Source organism: Oryx dammah, unplaced genomic scaffold (assembly GCF_014754425.2).
Source record: "Oryx dammah isolate SB20612 unplaced genomic scaffold, SCBI_Odam_1.1 HiC_scaffold_18, whole genome shotgun sequence".
Classification (NCBI taxonomy): Eukaryota; Metazoa; Chordata; class Mammalia; order Artiodactyla; family Bovidae; genus Oryx; species Oryx dammah.
The window spans coordinates 81,317,618-81,338,164 of record NW_024070202.1 but is presented as its reverse complement, the minus strand read 5'-3'; the positions used below and the strand labels follow the sequence as shown (position 1 = coordinate 81,338,164).

The window sequence follows — 20,547 nt, the reverse complement described above, 5'->3', positions numbered from 1 at the left end:
TTTCTGAGAAGAACTGAATCTTAATGTTTTTGTGAATTTTTTTCTCTTGTTAAACTATAGTGTTTTATGTAACATCTAGCACATGGACATATACAGTGAATATTTGTTAAATGGTGGGACATTAAAATTGAAAAGGTTGCATGACACTATTACTATAGAAATAAAACTGCAATCCATGTCCCTTTTGAGCTTGTTTTACCTATCAGAGGTTACTTTCTAGTAAGTAACCTGGGGTTGTCAAGAAGAGTCATAATTAATTATTGATAGTTTTTATCAGATGCTATTAAAAGATCCATATATTTACTGTACAATAATATTCATTTTCAATGTAAGTAGAAGTGATAAGTAAAATGACATATTGTTAACGTCAGTAGTAATTTCTGACTACAGCAGTGTAGTTTCACTAAATTTTTTAAATTCTGGGACTCATAACTGTTACGAAAGTATATGAAGTAAGGCTTCTCTACTGGCTCAGTGGTAAAGAATCTACCTGCCAGTGCAGGAGACAGTGTTCAGTCGCTGTTAGGGAAAATCCTGCATGCTACAGAGCAGCTAAGCCTGCACCGCAACCATGGAGCCTTGCTCTAGAGCCTGGCGGCTGCAGCTACTGAGCCTGAGCAACGTAGAGTCTGTGCTCTGCAATAGGAGAATCCACTGTAATGAGGAGCCTGTGGACTGCCTGCCGCAAGTAGAGAAAACTGCATGTAGCAGCAAAGACCCAGCACAGCCAAAAACAAAGAAATAAAATTATGTTTGGGAACGCATGTACACCTGTGGGGGATTCATGTCAATGTATGGCAAAACCAATACAGAATTGTAAAGTAAAATTAAAAAAATAATAAATAAATAAAAGCAATCCTGCTATTACCAAAAAAAAAAGAAAGTATGTGAAGTCCAAATTTTATTACTATTTTAAGATTTTCTTTCAATGTGTTACATTTGTAATGTCTGGGAGGTTTAAAATAATTACCAGGTTAACATATACTTAAAAAAATCAGACCCCTTAATATATTCATAAAAAGTATAAAACTGAGCTTAATTTTCAACCGTAGTTCTGATAAACTAGAATCTTAAAAAAACTGAAAAAAAAAAAAGAATCATTGTCCAATTCAAGAAAAATTTATTCTGAAAAGGGATGAAGCGAAATCAGTTCTTTGTGTATGTGCTCAGGCCTGTCTGACCCTTGCCACTCTATGGACTGTAGCCCCCCAGGTTCCTTTGTGTATGGAATTTTCCAGGCAGGAATACTGGAGTGGGTTGCCATTTACTATTCCAGGGGATCTTCCTGACCCATGGATCGAACCTAGGTCTTTTGCATCTTCTGCATTGGCAGGTGGATTCTTTTCTACTGACCTACCTGGGAAGCCCTAAATTAGTTCTCCGTGGTTATTTAAATAGGCAAGATTGTGGTTTATTTCTTACAACAAAATGGCTTTTTGTCTCTCTACCAGAATCAAACCAAATGCTTGAATTTTCCTGTAAAGCATGATTACTTGACTTTAAGTTTTAATTTATAGTTTATATAGTAATTCTGTATCATTTAAAAATAAACATTTTTTAAGAACAGTTTTAGTATTTACAAAAATTTACAGTGATATTACAGAGGGTTACCATATACCTTGAACTTGGTTTCATTATTAACATCTAACAGTATTAGTATGGTACATTTGTTACAATTAACAAATATTAATATTGAACCAATACTTATACATTATTAGTAACTGAATTCCATATTTTTCTTAGCTTTCCATTGTTTTTTTTTTTTTTTATCTAATTCTGTATCATTTTTACTTCCAAATTTTGTATTTTGCAGTTGAATATAGCTGGAAAGTAAACTAGTCTTTTGCCATTGCATATTGCATAAATGTATTTTTATTTCTCAGTGAAATAAATTTTATGTTTATTTGTGATTCCTTTTTAGCTTGCGAGGAAATATTTCAGTAAAAGCGGTTAAAAAAGAAGTAGAAAAGAAACTGCGATGTCTACTTGCTGATTTACCACTGCCCCCTGAGCTACCAGGAGGAGATGATCTCTCAAAGAGTCCAGAGGAAAAGAAAACAGCAACACAGTTACATAATAAAAGGAGGCCTAAGTATGTGCTTGCTTTCTACCTGCTCTTAAATTGGCCAGAGATGATTCTGTATCATCAGAAAAAAAAATCATAAAATATAAAATTAAGATTTTAAAAAAGTGTATTTATTTTTTCAGCTTAAGTATATGAATAAATTTTATTGGAGCTTTGGAAATTTTTTCATAATTGCCTGAGTACTTACTCAAAGTGACTAATAAAACCACAATTTTTTCTCAGTTTGTAATGTATTGATTTCTTGGGATATTATATGTGTTGAAGAAAACTTCTATAATTAACATATTTAAATGACAGAAATACTGAAATTGGGCAAGGTGGAAGTCAGCATTCAGTGAGCCCAAACAAAATTAGAAATGGGCGAGCTGCTATGTTTTCCTTTCCTTTTAGCTCCATTTGCTCCCATAACTAATGTATTCTTCATTTTGCAAGAGGTGGAGTGGAAGAAAGTTTGAAATCTGTATCCTAAATTAGCTTCAAGTAAGTGCCTAGAGATAACTCTTTCCCTTGAAACCTGTTTGTCAGTTAAGGAGAAGAGAATGATTCCTTTTTTTTTAACTTAACGAAAGAAAAGTGTGAGTAAGCCTTTGAGTTAGATCTGATTTTAGAATTGCTGTTTCAGGTAGTGTCTAGTATAAGAATATGAAGTGATTTTCTAGTGTAGAGTAGAAAGCTAGAAAACTTTTAAAATAGTCTCTCCTTGAGTATTGTAGCTTAATTACTTAAATTCTATTACCTGCCAGAATATTAAAATACTACAGAGTTACATATCTTCTTGACGAGTGTCAACTATTTATTGTATATATAATGCACGCTTTTTAAAAAGTGTGGATTCCTAGGGGATGATTATATTAATATTTCTATTTTCTCTTGACTGAAAGTCTTTCTGGTGCTTCTGTTTTTAAGATAGTTTTATTGAGCCATAAGTCTCAATATGCTTTATATGTTAATATGCTTTATAGTTAGATCTTTGGTAATTTTCATATTTTTAAACTTTTGACTTTTGAAAGCAAATACATATAGATTTGATGTCAGTAATGTAAAAGAAAACACTCTGGTGGCTGGTTAGAGAGCTTTGACTCTTTGGACTGGTGTTGCTTTGGTTCACTCACTGAAAAATTACATTGTATTTCTGAAAGTCCTTCGTAAACACTTTACTTCTCCTATTCTGTTAGTCTACAGAAGGAAAGTTAGTATGCAGAAATAACAACTTGACTTTCATGATGATTTATAGTACCAACTCACAGTGTTACTTGTCTTAGATGATCACAAATATACAAGAGTGAGGGGAAATAAAAGATTTAAGATTGGGTGGAGGGTGGATACTGAGTATTAAATAGTTTATTCAGTTTGCTTGATTGTATATAAAAACTTCAGAACTATATTTGATAGAATATGTGGGCCTCGCTATGGTGAAATCAAAGAGAAAGATATTGACTGGGGAAAACGCTGCGTGGATAAATTTGATATCATCGGAATTATTGGAGAAGGTACCTATGGACAAGTTTACAAGGCCAGGGATAAAGACACTGGTAAGAATGCCAAATATTTTGGATCTTTGGGTCTATGGAATGTACTTAATTCATGTTTCTCTTCTAATGTATAACTTGAAGTTTCAGGAAAAAGTTAAACTTGGATTTATCATGCTCTTGTTTCATCTTGTTTTTGGTTTCATTTTATATATAGAATAACATTAAGGTACGAGTTCGGGTAACAAGGTATATACATATATATGTTAAAGTTTTTTTTTTAGTATTTATGTTGTGTAATATGGGGGGATTTAGATTTTTTCGGTCAGTAAAATTTTATGTTGTTAGTAATCAGGTGGAAAGTACTTTGACCTTGATTTTGTTCTATTAAGACTTATGTGATACCTATGTTTTGTGCCCCCCCTCCCAAGTTTTTTTTCTGTAGAAATTACCCTTTATTTGGAGGCCAGATTTAGCAGTGTACTCTTTCAAATTATAATGAGTCACCTGAGAGAAAGTTTTAAAAAGCCTTGAAGCAAAGGAAAAAGTAATTATGTTAGAGGTCATATATTTAGTGCTTAGAGCCAGTATTTAATTTTTATTTATAGTTCTTTGTTGATATAAACCAATACATAAAATAGTATAGATGTTTGAGGCCATTTAGTATAAGGGAGACTACCTTATGCATAGAAACTTTGAAGTCAGTTATAGCATGCAGCAATAAAGTAATGTTTATAAAGATGATTCTGCATTATCAAAAGAAGTTGAATTATAAAGCAGGGACTCATACTTTATTTTAGAGTTCTGTTAAAAAGAATCAACTAAGTTTTAATGATTAAAAGTAAAAATGTCCTTCCTTTGGAAAAATTATAAGTACTGAATTCTTTTTTCTTACAAAAGAAGTGAAATGAACAAACTTATTATAGTGAATTTTCTCTTAAAATAGGATTTCTGTGTGTGTGTTTCAGTACACACACCTTGCTTCTTTGGTAGCTCAGATAGTAAAGAATCCACTTGCAAGCGGGAGACCTGGGATTCAGTCCCTATTGGGAAGATCCCCTGGCGAAAGAAATGGCTGCCCACTCCGATATTCTTGTCTGGAGAATCCCATGGACAGAGAGGAGCCTGGCGGGCTACAGTCTTTGTGGTTGCAAAGAGTTGGACATGACTGAGTGACTAACACTTCAATACTTAGATCATCTGTTACAAAACTCAGTTGTATTTAAATTATGAAATCATTTAGTGTTGAGGGAAGAGCACATAGTTTGGAGACAGCTAAACCAGATTCTGAATTCCAGTTTCACTACTAGATTACTGTGCATCTTTGGACAAGTTAATATATATGAGCGTATCTTCTATCTGTTTAATTTCCAGAGTTTTTGCATCTGTTTAAAGAGATTTTATACATGTATAAGCAAATTAGTTGTGTATTTAATGTTTCCTCTTCATTAAAAAAAATTGACAGTGTAATGTATCAACCCTCATTATCTTGCTTTTTTCATTTATGCATCTTATCATAAAATAATAATACATTTGGACCTACTGTATCCTTTTTAACAGTTATATAGTATTCCGTAGTTTGATAAATACCCCATAATTTATTTAACCAGAGACTTTTTGAACCATAAGTTTATAATTTGGTATGTTGGAAACCAAAATATATTTTGTGGGTTGTAATTTCAAGAGATAGGAACTGAAATTTTGAATTAAAAATTGGAGGGATTCCCTGGTGGTCCAGTGGTTAAGACTCCAAGCTTCCTCTGCAAGGGCATAGCTGTGATCCTTGGTTGGGGAACTAAGATTCCCATGAACTGCCTGGTGCAGCCAAAAAGAAAAAATAAAAGTTTAAAATGTTATTTGGTTTTGTTAGTTGCTAACCTGGTTTTATTTACTTTTCTAATAGGAGAAATGGTAGCCTTAAAAAAAGTGCGCCTGGATAATGAAAAGGAAGGGTTTCCTATTACAGCAATTAGAGAAATTAAAATTCTCCGGCAGCTTACCCACCAGAGTATTATCAATATGAAGGAAATAGTGACTGATAAAGAAGATGCTTTGGACTTTAAGAAGGATAAAGGTATGTGTGCATATTTATATAATCAGCTCTGTATATTCATGATGTTGCTAACATATATTTTGGTATTGATTATTTAAGTATTAGGTACAGTAAAGCTATTGCCTTAAACTTATTAAATTTTTTTCTAAAAATGTATTTTATTGAATTATAGTTGATTTACAGTGTTGTAATAATTTGTGCTGTATAGCAAAGTGATTCAGTTTTACGTTTATATACGTTCTTTTCTGTATTCTGATACGAATTTCATGTGATGATTAACAGAATATTGACTATAGTTCCTTGTGATATATAGTAGGACCTTGTTATTTATCCATTGTATTTATAATAGTTTGCATCTGATAATCCCCAATTCCCAATCTTTCTGTGCCCCATCTCCCCTCCTCCTTGGCAACCACAAGTCTATTTTCTATGTCTGTGAGTCTGTTTTGTTTTGTAGGTAAGTTCACTGTGTCACGTTTTAGATTCTACATGTAAATGATACCATATGATATTTGTCTTTGTATGACTTCACTTAGTATGATCATCTCTAGGTCCATCCATGTTTCTATAAACGGCATTATTTCATTCTTTTCTATGTCTGAGTGGTATGTAGATATACCACATCTTCTTTTCTGTTCATCTGTCAGTGGATATTTGTGTTTCCATGTCATGGCTGTTGTAAATAGTGCTGCTGTAAACATTGGGCTGCACGTATCTTTCTGAATTATAGCTTTGTCCTGGATACCCAGGAATCAGATTGCTGGATCATAGGGCAACTCTATTTTACTTTCCTGAGGAACCGCCATACAGTTTTCTGTAGTGGCTGCACCAACTTATATTCCCACCAACAGTGCAGGAGGGTTCCCTTTTCTCCACACCCTCTCTAGCAAGTTATTTGTAGACTTTTTAATGCTGGTCATTTTGAACTGGTACGAGGTAGGTACCTCACGGTAGTTTTGATTTGCTCTTCTCTAGTAGTTAGTGACGTTGAGCATCTTTTCATGTGACTGTTGGCCACCTATATGTCGTCTTTGGAGAAATGTCTGTTTAGGTCTTCTGCCATATTTCGGTTTGGTTGTCAAACTCTATTTTAAAAATAGCTGTGTTGAATTATTTTACATGTATTACCTTACTGGTTTTCGAGTCACGTAAGTAAACATCGGAGCATACTTACCAGTATTACACATAAAGCATTCACTAGTAATATTTGTTTTGGGGGGCTCAGTATATAATTTTTAGTTAGTTCAGTCACTCCGTTGTGTCTGATTCTGCGACCCCATAAATCACAGCACACCAGGCCTCCCTGTCCATCACCAACTCCCGGAGTTCACTCAGACTCACATCCATTGGGTCAGTGATGCCATCCAGCCATCTCATCCTCTGTCATCCCCTTCACCTCCTGCCCCAGATCCCTCCTAGCATCAGAGTCTTTTCCAATGAGTAACTCTTCGCATGAGGTGGCCAAAGTATTGGAGTTTCAGCCTCAGCATCAGTCCTTCAGTAAACACCCAGGACTGATGGACTGGTTGGATCTCCTTGCAGTCCAGGGGACTCTCAAGAGTCTTCTCCAACACCACAGTTCAAAAGCATCAGTTCTTTGGTGCTCAGCTTTCTTTACAGTACAACTCTTACATCCATACATGACCACTGGAAAAACCATAGCCTTGACTAGATGGACCTTTGTTGGCAAAGTAATATCTCTGCTTTTTAATATGCTATCTAACATCTATATCGATGCTATATAATTTTTAGTCTTTATTTTTTAGCGATTGAGAAGCAGTTTATAGTAGTAGTGTTAGAATATATTTACCTTACATTTTTAATGTTAAAATGCCTCAACTTACAAGTAAAGTCTATGGCAGGCATATATATTATTTCTGTAAGTGTGGAGACAAAAATTTTAACCTGAAATTGCTTTGATAAACTATAGTAGTATATGGTTGACTTTTAGCAAAAAGAGCTGAAAAGACATTAGCATGCTTTTTGAAGTAGTTAAAAAGTAGTTATTACAGGATATATGATGGGTAAAAGAAATGCTCTACTTCCAATAGGTTTTAGATCTTCAGAGTAAGATTTTGGAACCAAGATTGACGCCCTGATTGGTTTTCAAAGAACAGAATTCGTTTTCAAACTAAATCTGGTATAAAATAGGTTAAAGTAGGTATGCTCTGATTGAGCATGATTCTTAGCCTCTTCCCATCCACAGCTATACACATCCACCATCTTATTCTTCTAGGGACCAAAGTATAAAAATGATTAATGTTATATATAGTAACCATTTCTTATGAGGGAACCTATGTTTGAAAGTGTCCTGTATTTCTTATGGAGATCATCAGAATCATCTTTTTAATTGACATCACTTTTTCATTGTTTTTTTTCCCCATAATAAAGCTAATTTCTTAGCCTGACTTTCAACCCAGTTTGCCTTTTTCATGTTAGTTATCATTATTTTTTACAGTGTAGTAGAAAGGAGACCTGTTTGACTTCAGTTGGAATGTCTGAGATAGAGATTTAGCTTTTTAATAAGGTCTTTAGCCCTTCTGAGCCTGTTATTTCTTCACCCTTTAAAGGGAAATATTTCTCTTACTGTGTAGTGAGAATTAACATTTTATGAATGAGGGTGGTGACAAATTTTGGTTTTTATTAATCTTGTACTGTAGCCAAGTTTATATAGTACTTTTCCTGTAACATATCCTGGACTTCTATTTTTTCTGATCTGTGGATCACATCCTTGTTTATTTTCCCAGACCCAGCCCAAATCAGTTTTTCTGATTGCTCACCAAACTCAAGTCACATTGCTTGTTTGGTCAGATAGGCTAGTGCACTTCTTTGCCCTGCAGCCTTTCTTTACACTGGCATATACCTCTCCAACCCCAACACACACACACACACACACACACACACGCACATGCACACACGCACACACACACACACACACACACACGGTTTGAAGGCTAGTTTCTCATTTCTCTAGGTCTCTACCTGAGTGTTAGTGAGGGCTTACCTGGCCTTATGATAGAAAGCAAAGAGTAGCTAAAGAGCCTCTTGATGAAAATGAAAGGGGAGTGTGAAAAAGCTGGCTTAAAGCTCAACATTCAAAAAAATGAAGATCCTGACATCCAGTCCCATCACTTCATGGCAGATACTTGGGGAAACAATGGAAACAGTGACAGACTATTTTCTTGGGCTCCCAAATCACTGCAGATGGTGACTGCAGCCATGAAATTAAAAGATGCTGGTTCCTTGGAAGAAAAGCTATGACCAACCTAGATGGCATATTTAAAAGCAGAGACATTACTTTGCAGACAAAGGTCCATCTAGTCAAAGCTACAGTTTTTCCAGTGGTCATGTATGGATGTTGAGAGTTGGACCATAAAGAAAGCTGAGTGCTGAAGAACTGATGCTTTTAAACTGTGATGTTGAAGACTCTTGAGAGTCCTTTGGACTGCAAGGAGATCAAACCAGTCCATCCTAAAGTTAATCAGTCCTGGTATTCTTTGGAAGGACTGATGTTGAAACTGAAGCTCCAGTGCTTTGGCCACCTGATGCAAAGAGCTGACTCATTAGAAAAGACCCTGATGATGGAAAAGATTGAAGGTGGGAGGAGAAGGGGAATGACAGAGGATGAGATGGTTGGATGGTGTCACCGACTCAATGGACATGAGTTTGAGAAGGTTCCAGGAGTTGGTGATGGACAGGGAAGCCTGGTGTGCTACAATCCATTGGGTTGCAAAATGTTGGACACAGCTGAGCGACTGAACTACCTGGCCGGTCTTCCCACTTTCCACCACAGTGTCCCTAAGAAAACAACATTAAGTGGTTTCACTGTGGGTATAGTTTTGTGCAGGATCACATAGAGGCTGAAGGAGCTTTTTCTGAATTAACTGAGGGAATGCAGGAGAGACTAACTAATTCTGAATTTTTTTCCTAATTCTTTTTTCATCTTTAAGCAATTCCACTTCTTTTTAATTATCTTTGAGGGAATCTTTGAACTTTTTGTTGTTTATAGTCTTTTTATTTTTAATGTGAGGTATAAGAAAACGTTTCCTGTACCTCTAGATCTTTAGTTTCTGTGGTGGGATGCGATTACTTGTTTCAGTTTTAGTACTCTTGTGTGCATACAAAGTCAACTAAGCTATGAATTATTTTGCAGCAGAAGCTTTGCTTTGTTATTTTCTTCTTTCAACTGAGGATTATGAATTTACAGAATACTTTCTGAATGAATTTAATAATGTTCAATTAAAATTTTTAATGCAGTTTATAATTCTCTGAGTAGAGGAGACTTTTTATTTTACAGTTATATGAAGGATAAAGTAAAAACTTCAGTTACTGATCTCCATGTGCTGTGCTTGGTCATTCAGTTGTGTCTGACTCTCTGCGACCCCATGGACTGTAGCCCAACAGGCTACTCTGTCCATGGAGATTGTCCAGGCAAGAATACTGGATTGGGTTGCCATGCCTTCCTCCTGGGGATCTTCCCAACCCAGGGATGGAACTGAGGTCTCCCACATTGCAGGCAGATTCTTTACCGTCTGAGCCACCAAAGGGAAGCCCAAGATTTGTTCTCCATATCAAAATGTAAATATTTAGTATTCAGGTTAAAAACAAAGACTGAAATAATGGTATCAATATAGCAAAATAGTATTTTCATATTTAAAATTAACATAATATCCTGGATAACCAAACCAGTATTAAAATTACTTTGTGTAAACTGTTAGCTATATTACATTTAACACTAGTATTTGTTTAATGAGAGAATTGAGTAATTTTTTAATTTGGAATTTTCCTAAGGATCAAGAAAACAGTTTATTAATGCTTATGGCAAAATGTCACCTGGAGTATGAAGTCAAGTGGGCCTTAGGAAGCATTACTATGAACAAAGCTAGTGGAGGTGATGGAATTCCAGCTGAACTATTTCAAATCCTAAAAGATGATACTGTCAAAGTGCCGCACTCAATATGCCAGCAAATTTGGAAAATTCAGCCATGGCCACAGGAGTGGAAAGATCCTTGTCATTCTAGTACCAAAGAAGGGGAATGCCAAAGAACATTCAAACTACTGACTGTGCAGTTGCACTCATTTCATGTGTCAGTAAGGTAATGCTAAAATTCTTCAAGCTAGGCTTTAATAGTATGTGAATGGAGAACTTACATATTTTCAAGCTGGATTTAGAAAAGGCAGAGGAACCAGAGATCAAATTGCCAATATCCTTTGGCTCATAGGAAAAGCAAGAGAATTCCAGAAAAACATCTGTTTCTACTTCATTGACTACACTAAAACCTTTGACTGTGTGGATCATAATCTCTATGGACAGAGGAGCCTGGTGGGTTATAGTCTATAGGGTCACAAAAAGTCGGACATGACTGAAGTGACTGAGCACGCACACATGCTGATATTTAATATGTTTTGTGATGAGAGAATTATTGATTATTGATTGATTTGGTCATTTTTTCATTCCACACACTGTGCCAGTTCAAGACTTGGGCTGACCAATACAGGATCCATTAGGCAATGTGGTTATTTGAATTTAAACTAATTAAAGTTAAATAAAATTAAAAGTTGAGTTCCTTGGTTACATTAGCGACATTTCAAGTGCTCTATAGTTGTACGTGACTACTGGCTGCAATTTGGATGGTGAAGCTATAGATTGAAAGAAAGTGAAAGTCTCTCAGTTGTGTCTGACTTTTTGTCCATGGAATTCTCCAGGCTAGAATATTCGAGTGGGTAGCCTTTCCCTTCTCCAGGGGATCTTCCCAACCCAGGGATTGAACTGAGGTCTCCCACATTGCAGGCGGATTATTTACCAGCTGAGCCACAAGGGAAGCCCAAGAATACTGGAGTGGATAGCCTATCCCTTCTCCAGCCGATCTTCCTGACTACAGAATATTTCCATCAAATCAGCAAGTTCTAATGAACAGTGCTTGAGATATACAAGGGAAAGAAAAACATCTGGTCTGTGAATCAGCTGAGCTTCTGGGAACCAGACGGATCAGTGCTTGCTAGAACTAGAACAAACTAATACATGAATGACAAGCTTATTTCTGCCCAGAAATTTTCCTCTGTTAATTTGTAATTGCTAAAATTTCAGTTGTAAGTGGTGAGTTTTCAAGAGAAGTGAAAAAATTTAAATACAGGCTGTGGAATCTTATCTAATAAGCAGGAGAAACTTGGTTAAGGAGTCTGCACCTACTAACTCTATATTGTCTTCTTTTTTCCCAACTTAAAAAAGTAATGAACTGGTTGCTGCATTTAAAAATAAAATTTTCCTGTAATGGTGCAGTCTGTAGCAGGTTATTGATGCAGGATTGAAAGTCATTTGTAACTTTAAATTTTTTATATACTGCTGTGTATGTGCTCAGTAGTGTCTGACTCTTTGTGACCCTATAGACTTTAGTGCACCAGGCCACTCTTGTCCATGGGATTTTCCAGGCAGGCATCCTGGAGTGGGTTGCTATTTCCTACTCCAGGCAATCTTTGCAACCCAGAGATTGAACCTGCATCTCTTGTGTCTCCTACATTGGAAGACTGCCTGTAGTATGGTATTAATTTTGTCATATAAATGAGAAAACTTGTCTCAGATGTTTAATTTATTTGTATCTGATATTTTATGTGAAGTTTCCAATTAAGGTGTCTAGACCAGGGATGTATAGTTTTAAGATCTTATACCCTCTTTTTGTGTAGCACTACTACTATTTAGAATTAGTAACTTTTTTTGAGTGAGGCAGAGTATATCATGAGAAATGCTGAGCTGGATAACTCAAGCTGGAATCAAGATTGTCAGAAGAAATAACAATCTCAGATATGCAGATGATGCCACTTCTAATGACAGAAAGTGAAGAGGAACTAAAGAGCCTCTTGATGAAGGTGGAAGAGGAGAGTGAACAAGCTGGCTTAAAACTCAGCATTCAAAAAACCAAGATCATGGCATCTAGCCCTACCACTTCATGGCAGATAGATGAGGGAAAATGGAAACTGTGACCGACTTTATTTTTTGGGGCTCCAAAATCATGGTAACTGCAGCCATGAAATTAAAAGATTCTCGCTACTTAGAAGAGAAGCTATGACAAACCTAAATAGCATATTAAAAAGCAGAGGTAACAATTTGCTGACAAAGGTCTGTATAGTCAAAGCTATGGTTTTTCCAGTAGTTGTGTACAGATGTGAGTTGGACCATAAAGAAGGCTGGGTGCTGAAGAATTGATGCTTTTGAACTGTGGTGCTGGAGAAGACTTTTGAGAGTCCCTTGGACTGCGAGGAGATCCAACCAGTCAGTCCTAAAGGAAATCAACCTTGGATACTCATTGGAAGGCCTGATGCCGCAGCTCCAATACTTTGGCCACCTCATGCAAAGGATTGACTCATTGGAGAAGACCCTGATGCTGGGAGAGATTGAAGACACGAGGAAAAGGGGATGACAGAGGATGAGATGGTTGGATGGCATCACCGACTTAATGGGCATGAGTTTGAGCAAACTCCAGGAGTGGTGAAGGACAGGGAAGCTTGGTGTGCTGCATGCAATCCATGTGGTTGCAAAGTTGGACACAACTTAAGGACTGAACAACAATAGCAACTCTTTAAAGTGAGGCAGAGGAGGAGAAAGAAAAATATTAGACTTTCTTTACTTGATTAAAATAGTTATGCTTACTGGTTTAAATTTGGGAGATAACACATAAAGAATAAAATGACCCAGATATTATCACTATTGAAATTTTCTGTAGTTTTCCTAATATCTCTTTTCTCTATACATATGATTATTTATTCCCAAACTGAAGTTCTGCTTCTGTCATTAATAACTTGCTTTTTTATTGGCATAGTGTCACTTGGATAGACCATATTTCGTTCCTCCATTGTCGCACATTTTATTTCTTTCAGGCATTTCAACTACTGTTTGCTATACTGAAGAGTTTATTGGAAAATTCTAGTAGTTATTGTAGCTATTCATATACCTTTAACCAGACATAGGAATTTATCTGCTAGAAAAAGTCATAACAAGTTCTGAATTATAGGTTTGATGAGAAATGAAGTAGTGAGTGATAAAAGATTCTGTATAATAAGCATGTATAATTCTAACAGTCAGTAAGTCCATATGTCTTTTTGTATAAAACTTATTTGCATCTGATTGTTCCCTTAACCTCATTATAGAAATGGGATTACTAGGTCAAAGGATTTGAACTTTTGAAATTTCGTGACACATAATCACGTTGTTTTCCAGGCAGTTTTGTGTCCATTTACACTCTGAAAAGTAGGGCAGCAATAGAACAGAATAGGAAAAAAGGGAACTGCCTCCACTTATTAAAGGGCATCTGTGAAAAATAAGGATATCTGCTTTTGCCACTTCTATTCAACATTACCAGGGCAATTAGGTAAAAAAATGAAATAAAAAGTAACCAGTTGGAAAGGAGGAAGTAAAACTAACTCTAATCAGTTTGTGTGTTTGTGTGTTTGCATGTATACACAGTACAGAATATTCTGTGTAATCCACAAAAAATCTGTTAGATCTAATAAATGCAGTCAGGAAGGTGGCAGAAGACCAATATACAGAAATCTGTTTTTCATTACACAAGTAGTGAACTGTCTAATGTGAAATTAAGAAAACTTTAATTTACATTAGCATTAAAAAGAATAAAATATCTAGGAGTAAATTGACCCAAAAATTTTAAGTCTTTGTATCCTGAAAACGGGGAAATATCATTGAAAAAATATTAAGACCTAAATAAATGGCAAGACATTGGATCAGATTCATAATACTCCCCAATTTGATGTATGTATTCTGTTCAGTCTCTTTCAGAATCCCAGCTGGCTTCCTTATAGAAACTGACATGTTAATCATAAGATTCATATGAAAATTCAAAAGGTGAACTAGTAAAACAAAAAAAAAATTAGAAAAACAAAATTGGAGGGTTCATACAAAGAGATATCACATATTACTACAAAACTAGAATGATCAGGACTGTGTGGTACAGGCTTTAAGATAAATATAGAGATCAGTGAAATACAATTGAGAGTCTAGAAACACTCTCATAGTTAACGGTCAGTTGATTTTTTTATGAAGATACCAGGACAAGTCTATGGAAAAGAATTAAGTTTTTTAGCAATTAATGCTGGGTCAAGTGGGTATCTGTCCACATGTAAAAGAATGAAATTGGACCCCTTTCTCACATTATACACAGTAATTAACTGAAAATGGATCAGGAACCTAAATATAAGAGCTAAAACCATATAAAACTGTTAGAAGAAAATCTAGGAGTAAACTTCATGGCCTTGGATTGGCCAGAGCCACCTTAGTTACGACACTAAAAGGAGAAACCAAAGGAAAAAAATAATTTATTGGACTTGATGAAAATTTAAAACTTCTTTCCTTTGGTGGACCCATTGGAAAAGTGAAAAGAGGACTCACAATGGGAGAAATTTATAAATCATATATCTGATAAGAGGCTTGTATCTAGACTATATAAAGAACTCTTAGAACTAAATGCAAAGGATTTCAGTGGACATTTCTCTGAAGAAGATACGCAAATGACCTATAAGCATATGAAGAGATGTTCAACATCATAGTCATTAGGGAAAATACTGATCAAAATTCACACTATCAGTTGACCATAATTAAAAGGATAAGTAATAACAAGTGTAAGGGGAGATGTGGAGAAACTGGAAGACTCGTACATTATTGGTGGACTGTAAAATGGTACAGTGGACTACTTTGAGAAGCATCCTGGCATTTCCTCAAATTATTTGTGACCCAGAACAGCTTCTACTCCTAAGGATATATCCAGTAGAAATAAAAATATAAGTCTACACAAAAACTTGTATATCAATGTTCATAGCAGGATAAAATTCACAGTAGCTCCAAAGTGTAAAGAATCCAGATGTGAATCAGTTTTTGTAAAGAACCCAAATGTGAATCAGTTGATGAAGAGAAAAGCAAAGTCTGTTACATTTATACAGTTGAGTATTACTCTGCCATTGAAAGGATTGAAGTACTTACACCAACAAATTGGGTAACTTAGATGAAATGCACTCATTCATAAAAGCACAGAACCTACCAAGAATCATGAGGAAATAGAAAATCTAAATAAACATATAACTGTTAAAGAGATGAATCTGTACTAAAAAAAAAACAAAATCTCTAGACTTCTGGTTCAGTCACAGCTAGGTGTTGAACAGCCATCAACAGGAGGACACTGGAACCCACCAAAACAAGATACCCTATGTCCAAAAAACAAAGAAGCTACAGTAAGACGGTAGGAGGGGCACAATAACGATAAAATCAAATCCCATATCTGCTGGATGAGCAAGCTACAAACTGAAGAACAGTAATACCAAAGAACTCTCATTGTTGTGAAGGTTCAGAGCCCCATGTCAAGCTTCCCAGCCTGGGGTCCAGCAAAGGGACTGGGAATCCCCAGGGAATCTGAGCTTGAAGACCAGTGGGATTTGATTACAGATAAGTCTTCCACAGCACGGGGGAAACAGAAACTCCACTCTTGGAAGGCACAGACAAAATCTTGTGTACACCAAGATGCAGGGGAAAGGAGCAGTGACCCTTTAGGAGACTGAACCAGACCTACCTGCTAGTGTTGGAGGGTCTCCTGTAGAGGTGTGGTTCAGCAGTGGCTTGCTGTGGGGATGGGAGCACTGGAAGCAGCAGCCCTGGAAGTAATTCCTCTTGGAGTTTGCCATTAACCCTACCATAGAGCCCAGGGCTGGGTCACCTCAGGCCAAACAGCTAACAGAGACGGAGGGAAACCCCACCTATATGCAGATAATTGGATTAAAGCTTTATTGATCAAGGCTCTGCCCACCAGAGCAAGACCCAGTTTTTCCCATCCAGTCCCTCCTCTCAGGAAACTTACACAAACCTGTTAGCCTCATCTTCTGTTAAACAAAAGCAAGAAGAACCACATTCCCATAACTGCTAGTACAAAAACCACATTACTGAAAGTTAACTAGAATGAAAAAGCAGAGAGTTATGTCCCAGATGAGGGGACAAGGTAAAACTCCAGAAAAACAACTAAATGAAGTGGAGATAGGCAGCATTCTAGAAAAAGAATTCAGAATAATGATAGTGAAGATGATCCAGAATGGAGAACATGCAAGAAATGTTTACCAAAGACCTAGAAGAACTAAAGAACAAACAAACAGAGATGAACGTTACACTGGAAGGAATCAATAGCCGAATAACTGAGGCAGAAGAACAAATAAGTAACCTGGAAGAAGAATGATGGAAATCACTACCACAGAACAGAGTTTAGAAAAAATGAAAAAAAATGAAAATAGCTTAAGAGACCTTTGGGACAAAATCTGCATTATTGAGGTGCCAGGAGGAGAAGAGAGAGAGAGGACCCAAGAAAATATTTTAAGAGATAATAGCTGGAAATTACCCTATCATGAGAAAGGAAATAGACAATCAAGTCCAGGAAGTGCTGAGAGTCCCAAGCAGGATAAATCCAAGTAGGAGCACACCGAGACAGATAGTAATCAAACTGACAAAATTAAAGAGAAAGATAAAATATTAAAACCAACAAGGGAAAAACAAAAAGTAACATACAAGGGACCTTCCATGCTGTTATCAACTGATCGCTCACTGGAAACTCTACAAACCAGAAGGGAATGGCATGATATATTTACAGTGATGAAAGGGAAGAACCTACAACAAGAATACTCTACCTAGCAAGGCTCTAGTTCAGATTTGATGGAGAAATCAAAAGCTTTCCAGACAAGCAAAAGTTAGGAGACTGTAACACTACCGAACCAGCTATATACAGCAAATGCTAAAGGAACTCCTCTAGCCAAGAAACACAAGAGAAGGAGAAGACCTACAGAAAATAACCCCCAAACAATTAAGAAAATGGTAATAGGATGATAAATACTGATCATTATCTTAAAGGTAAATAGATTCAATATACCAATCAAAAGACATAGATTGGCTGTGCGGATGAAAATGTGCGTGTATGCGCTTCCACTTACCACATCACTCTACTTAACCCCTTAAATTGTATGTAATTATTTTCTCGTTAGGTTAGTCATGTTTCCATTATGGCTTGCAGTTATAATTATCTTTTGATTTTTGCCTGGCTATTGATTGTGAAAATTGATAAAATCTTTTCTTACTTTGATTAGGTAACTATTTGCTTAGTACCATTGTGTTATGATTGGTCAACAGAAAATCATTGAATTCTTTATCACTAAAACTAGCATTTAATAGAAAAACCTGTAATCACTTCTAAAAATCCAGATGCATATCAGGATTATCTTGGAAAATTTTGAAAAATACAAATGCCCAAGTATTGCTTCTTTCTCCAAGGTTCCAGATTTGTTTCTAATGAGCAGCCATGTTTAAAAAGAACTGGACTGTATGACTTTACTTTTATTTCACTTTTTCTATTTTATATTCAGTGTTGCCATTTCACTTAGTTTTTGTTTTCCAGGTTCTCCGTCTCTCTTTTTTTTTGATGTTCTTTCTCAACCCTTTATCAAGAAAGTAGAAAATATTTTGCATAAATATTTATGTACATAAATAGTATGTATAATATATGTCTCAGAAAACTGAGGAATTTTTGCCTAGCCAAAATATTTATGACATTTTAATACCACTTGTTTGAGTTAGTGTGAATAGTTTGCTAGATTTCTAATTTATATTCACTCAAACTTTGATATAATTCCATGTATTTAGGCATTTAGTATTACTGCTAAAAATCTAGGAAATTTATTATGTTAGTTATCTTTAAATAAAAAATTTGAATGAGGCTTGAAACTTCTAACCCAATTCTGAGAATATAAAGAGATACCATGTTGCTGAAAAAAAAAAACAACCCAGGAAATTAACATGGGATATGGTATTATTAACTAAGTACAGATTTTGTTCATATTTCACAACACATAAAAAAATTTTCAACAAAAAATGCCCAGGTCCAGATGGTCTTGCTGATGATTTCTGTCAAAAAATTTAATGAAGAATTAACACCAGTCCTATCCAGACTTTTCCAAAAAATTTAACAGGAGAAATACTTCAAATAAGCCTAGCATTGCTCTGTTACCAAAGTTCGGCAAAGACTACAAGAAAACTATAGACTAATACTTTCGATGAATATTCAACAAACTAAATTCAGCAATGTTTTGGAAGGATTATGCACTATGATCAAGTGAGATTTATTCTTGGATTGCAAAGATGATTCAGTGTGATATATTACATTATTACAATGAAGGGGAAGAAAAATCACATGATAATCTCAATCGAGACTAAACATTTGTCTTAGTCTCTTAGTCTCTATTTCTCAAAAAGAGAAAAAACATTTGGCCGTTTAATGCAATTTTATATAATAAAAACAGTCAACAAACTAGGAATAGAAGGAAACTGTGTTAACATGTTAAAGAGCATATATGAAAATGCCACAGCTAACATCATGCTTAGTGATGAAAGACTGAAAATTTTTGTAAAATCACGTAGAAGACAAGACTATAGTTTCTCCAATCTATGTGAAAACTGAGGGGTCTTGTGAAGCCTTCTGTAAGCCAAATGGTGTAAAGGGAAGAAATAATTACTTTAGGACACATCTTGCTAATAAAATAAAAAAATAAATTGAGATAAAGCACAGTTATGGCAGCCTGATGCTAGGACTGTGAGTATAGGTGCAAGGGAAGGAGCTTGGTAGTGCCATTCTCATTGCTCAGAGTGCATTCTGCCTCTGTAATGGATCCGTGTAAAATCAATACTGAATGCTATTTTTGCTTTTTACCTTTTTTGGTAACAGCAAAAATCCTCTTTCAGTTAGCAAAAACAGATATTAATGTAGGTCTTCTATAAAAAGCAAAGTGGTGTAAAATGAACTTTCTAAAAAGGGATATACCTGTACCTGCTTTTGATGCTTCTGTTCAACATGGTGATAGAAGTCCCAGTCAGAGCAAGAAAAAGAATAGATGCCCAAATAGGAAAAGAAATAAAATTACGTCTGTTCATAGAGAGCATGATGTTATGTGTCGAAAACTCTAAATGTTTCACACACACATGCACACAGAATTAATGAATGAATGCAGCAAAGTAGCAGGGAATAAAATCAACATCCAAAAATCAGTTGCATTTCTATACTCTTTAACAGTGAAAAATATGAATTAAAAAATGTAGAAAACAATTCTATTTACAATAGCATCATAAAGAATACCAGGAATAAATTAATCAAGGAAATGAAAATGTTTTACACTCAAAGTTACAAGACAGGAAGTTAAGGACACCAATAAATTACAGATATTTGTGTTTATGGATTAGAAGACTTAATAGTTTTAAGGTAGTAATACTACCCAAGGTAGTCTGCAAATTCAGGGCAACTCTTACGAAAATTCCAACATTGATTTTTGCAGAAAAAGGTTTATTTGTTTTATTTAAAAAGTATAATGTAAAATATCAAACCTGTGTATAAGTTTAAAAATAGTATAATGAAATAATACTCCATGTACCCATGGCCCACCTTTACCAATTATCAACTCATGGACAATCTTGTTTGTATATATCCATATCACAGTGATCTAAACTGCAATCTCAGGAATCTAGAAAAAGAACAAATTAAACTCCAAGTAAATAAAAACAAGAAAAGAGTGGAAATCAGTGAAATAGAAAACAAATATGGTAATAGATTAAAAAGCAATGAAACCAATATGTGATTCTTCGAAAGTGGGAATATCACTTTGAAAGTGGGAATATCACTTCCAACCCTACAGATGTTAACATGATACAGGAATTATGACGTTTGTATTCATAATTTCAACAACTTAGAGGAAATGAACACATTCCTCAAAGGGGAGAAAAAAGCAGAGCAATGATAAATTTGAGTAACTTTTGTGAAAGCGTTGTTGGACCGTGTGTGTGTGTGTGTGTGTGTGTGTGTGTTTGTGTGTCTGTGTGTGTCTGTGTGTGTCTGTGTGTGTCTGTGTGTGTGTGTGTGTGT

The 20,547-nt window shown here is 35.5% G+C and overlaps 1 protein-coding gene and 1 long non-coding RNA gene across 3 annotated transcripts in view; one reads left to right on the top strand and one right to left on the bottom strand.

Annotated features, from left to right (window-relative positions):
• CDK13 (cyclin dependent kinase 13) overlaps positions 1-20,547 on the top strand; it is a 127,961-nt gene that overhangs the window by 39,804 nt on the left and 67,610 nt on the right. For both annotated transcript variants that reach the window (XM_040259488.1, XM_040259489.1), the window contains exons 3-5: positions 1,922-2,092; positions 3,479-3,618; positions 5,459-5,629. In XM_040259488.1, the coding sequence (XP_040115422.1) occupies positions 1,922-2,092; positions 3,479-3,618; positions 5,459-5,629 (482 nt within the window). The remainder of the gene's footprint in view (positions 1-1,921; positions 2,093-3,478; positions 3,619-5,458; positions 5,630-20,547) is intronic.
• Positions 18,446-20,547, bottom strand: part of LOC120877259 — a 5,328-nt gene continuing 3,226 nt past the window's right edge. Inside the window, exon 2 of the long non-coding RNA XR_005724305.1 lies at positions 18,446-20,149. This is a non-coding gene — a long non-coding RNA (uncharacterized LOC120877259). The remainder of the gene's footprint in view (positions 20,150-20,547) is intronic.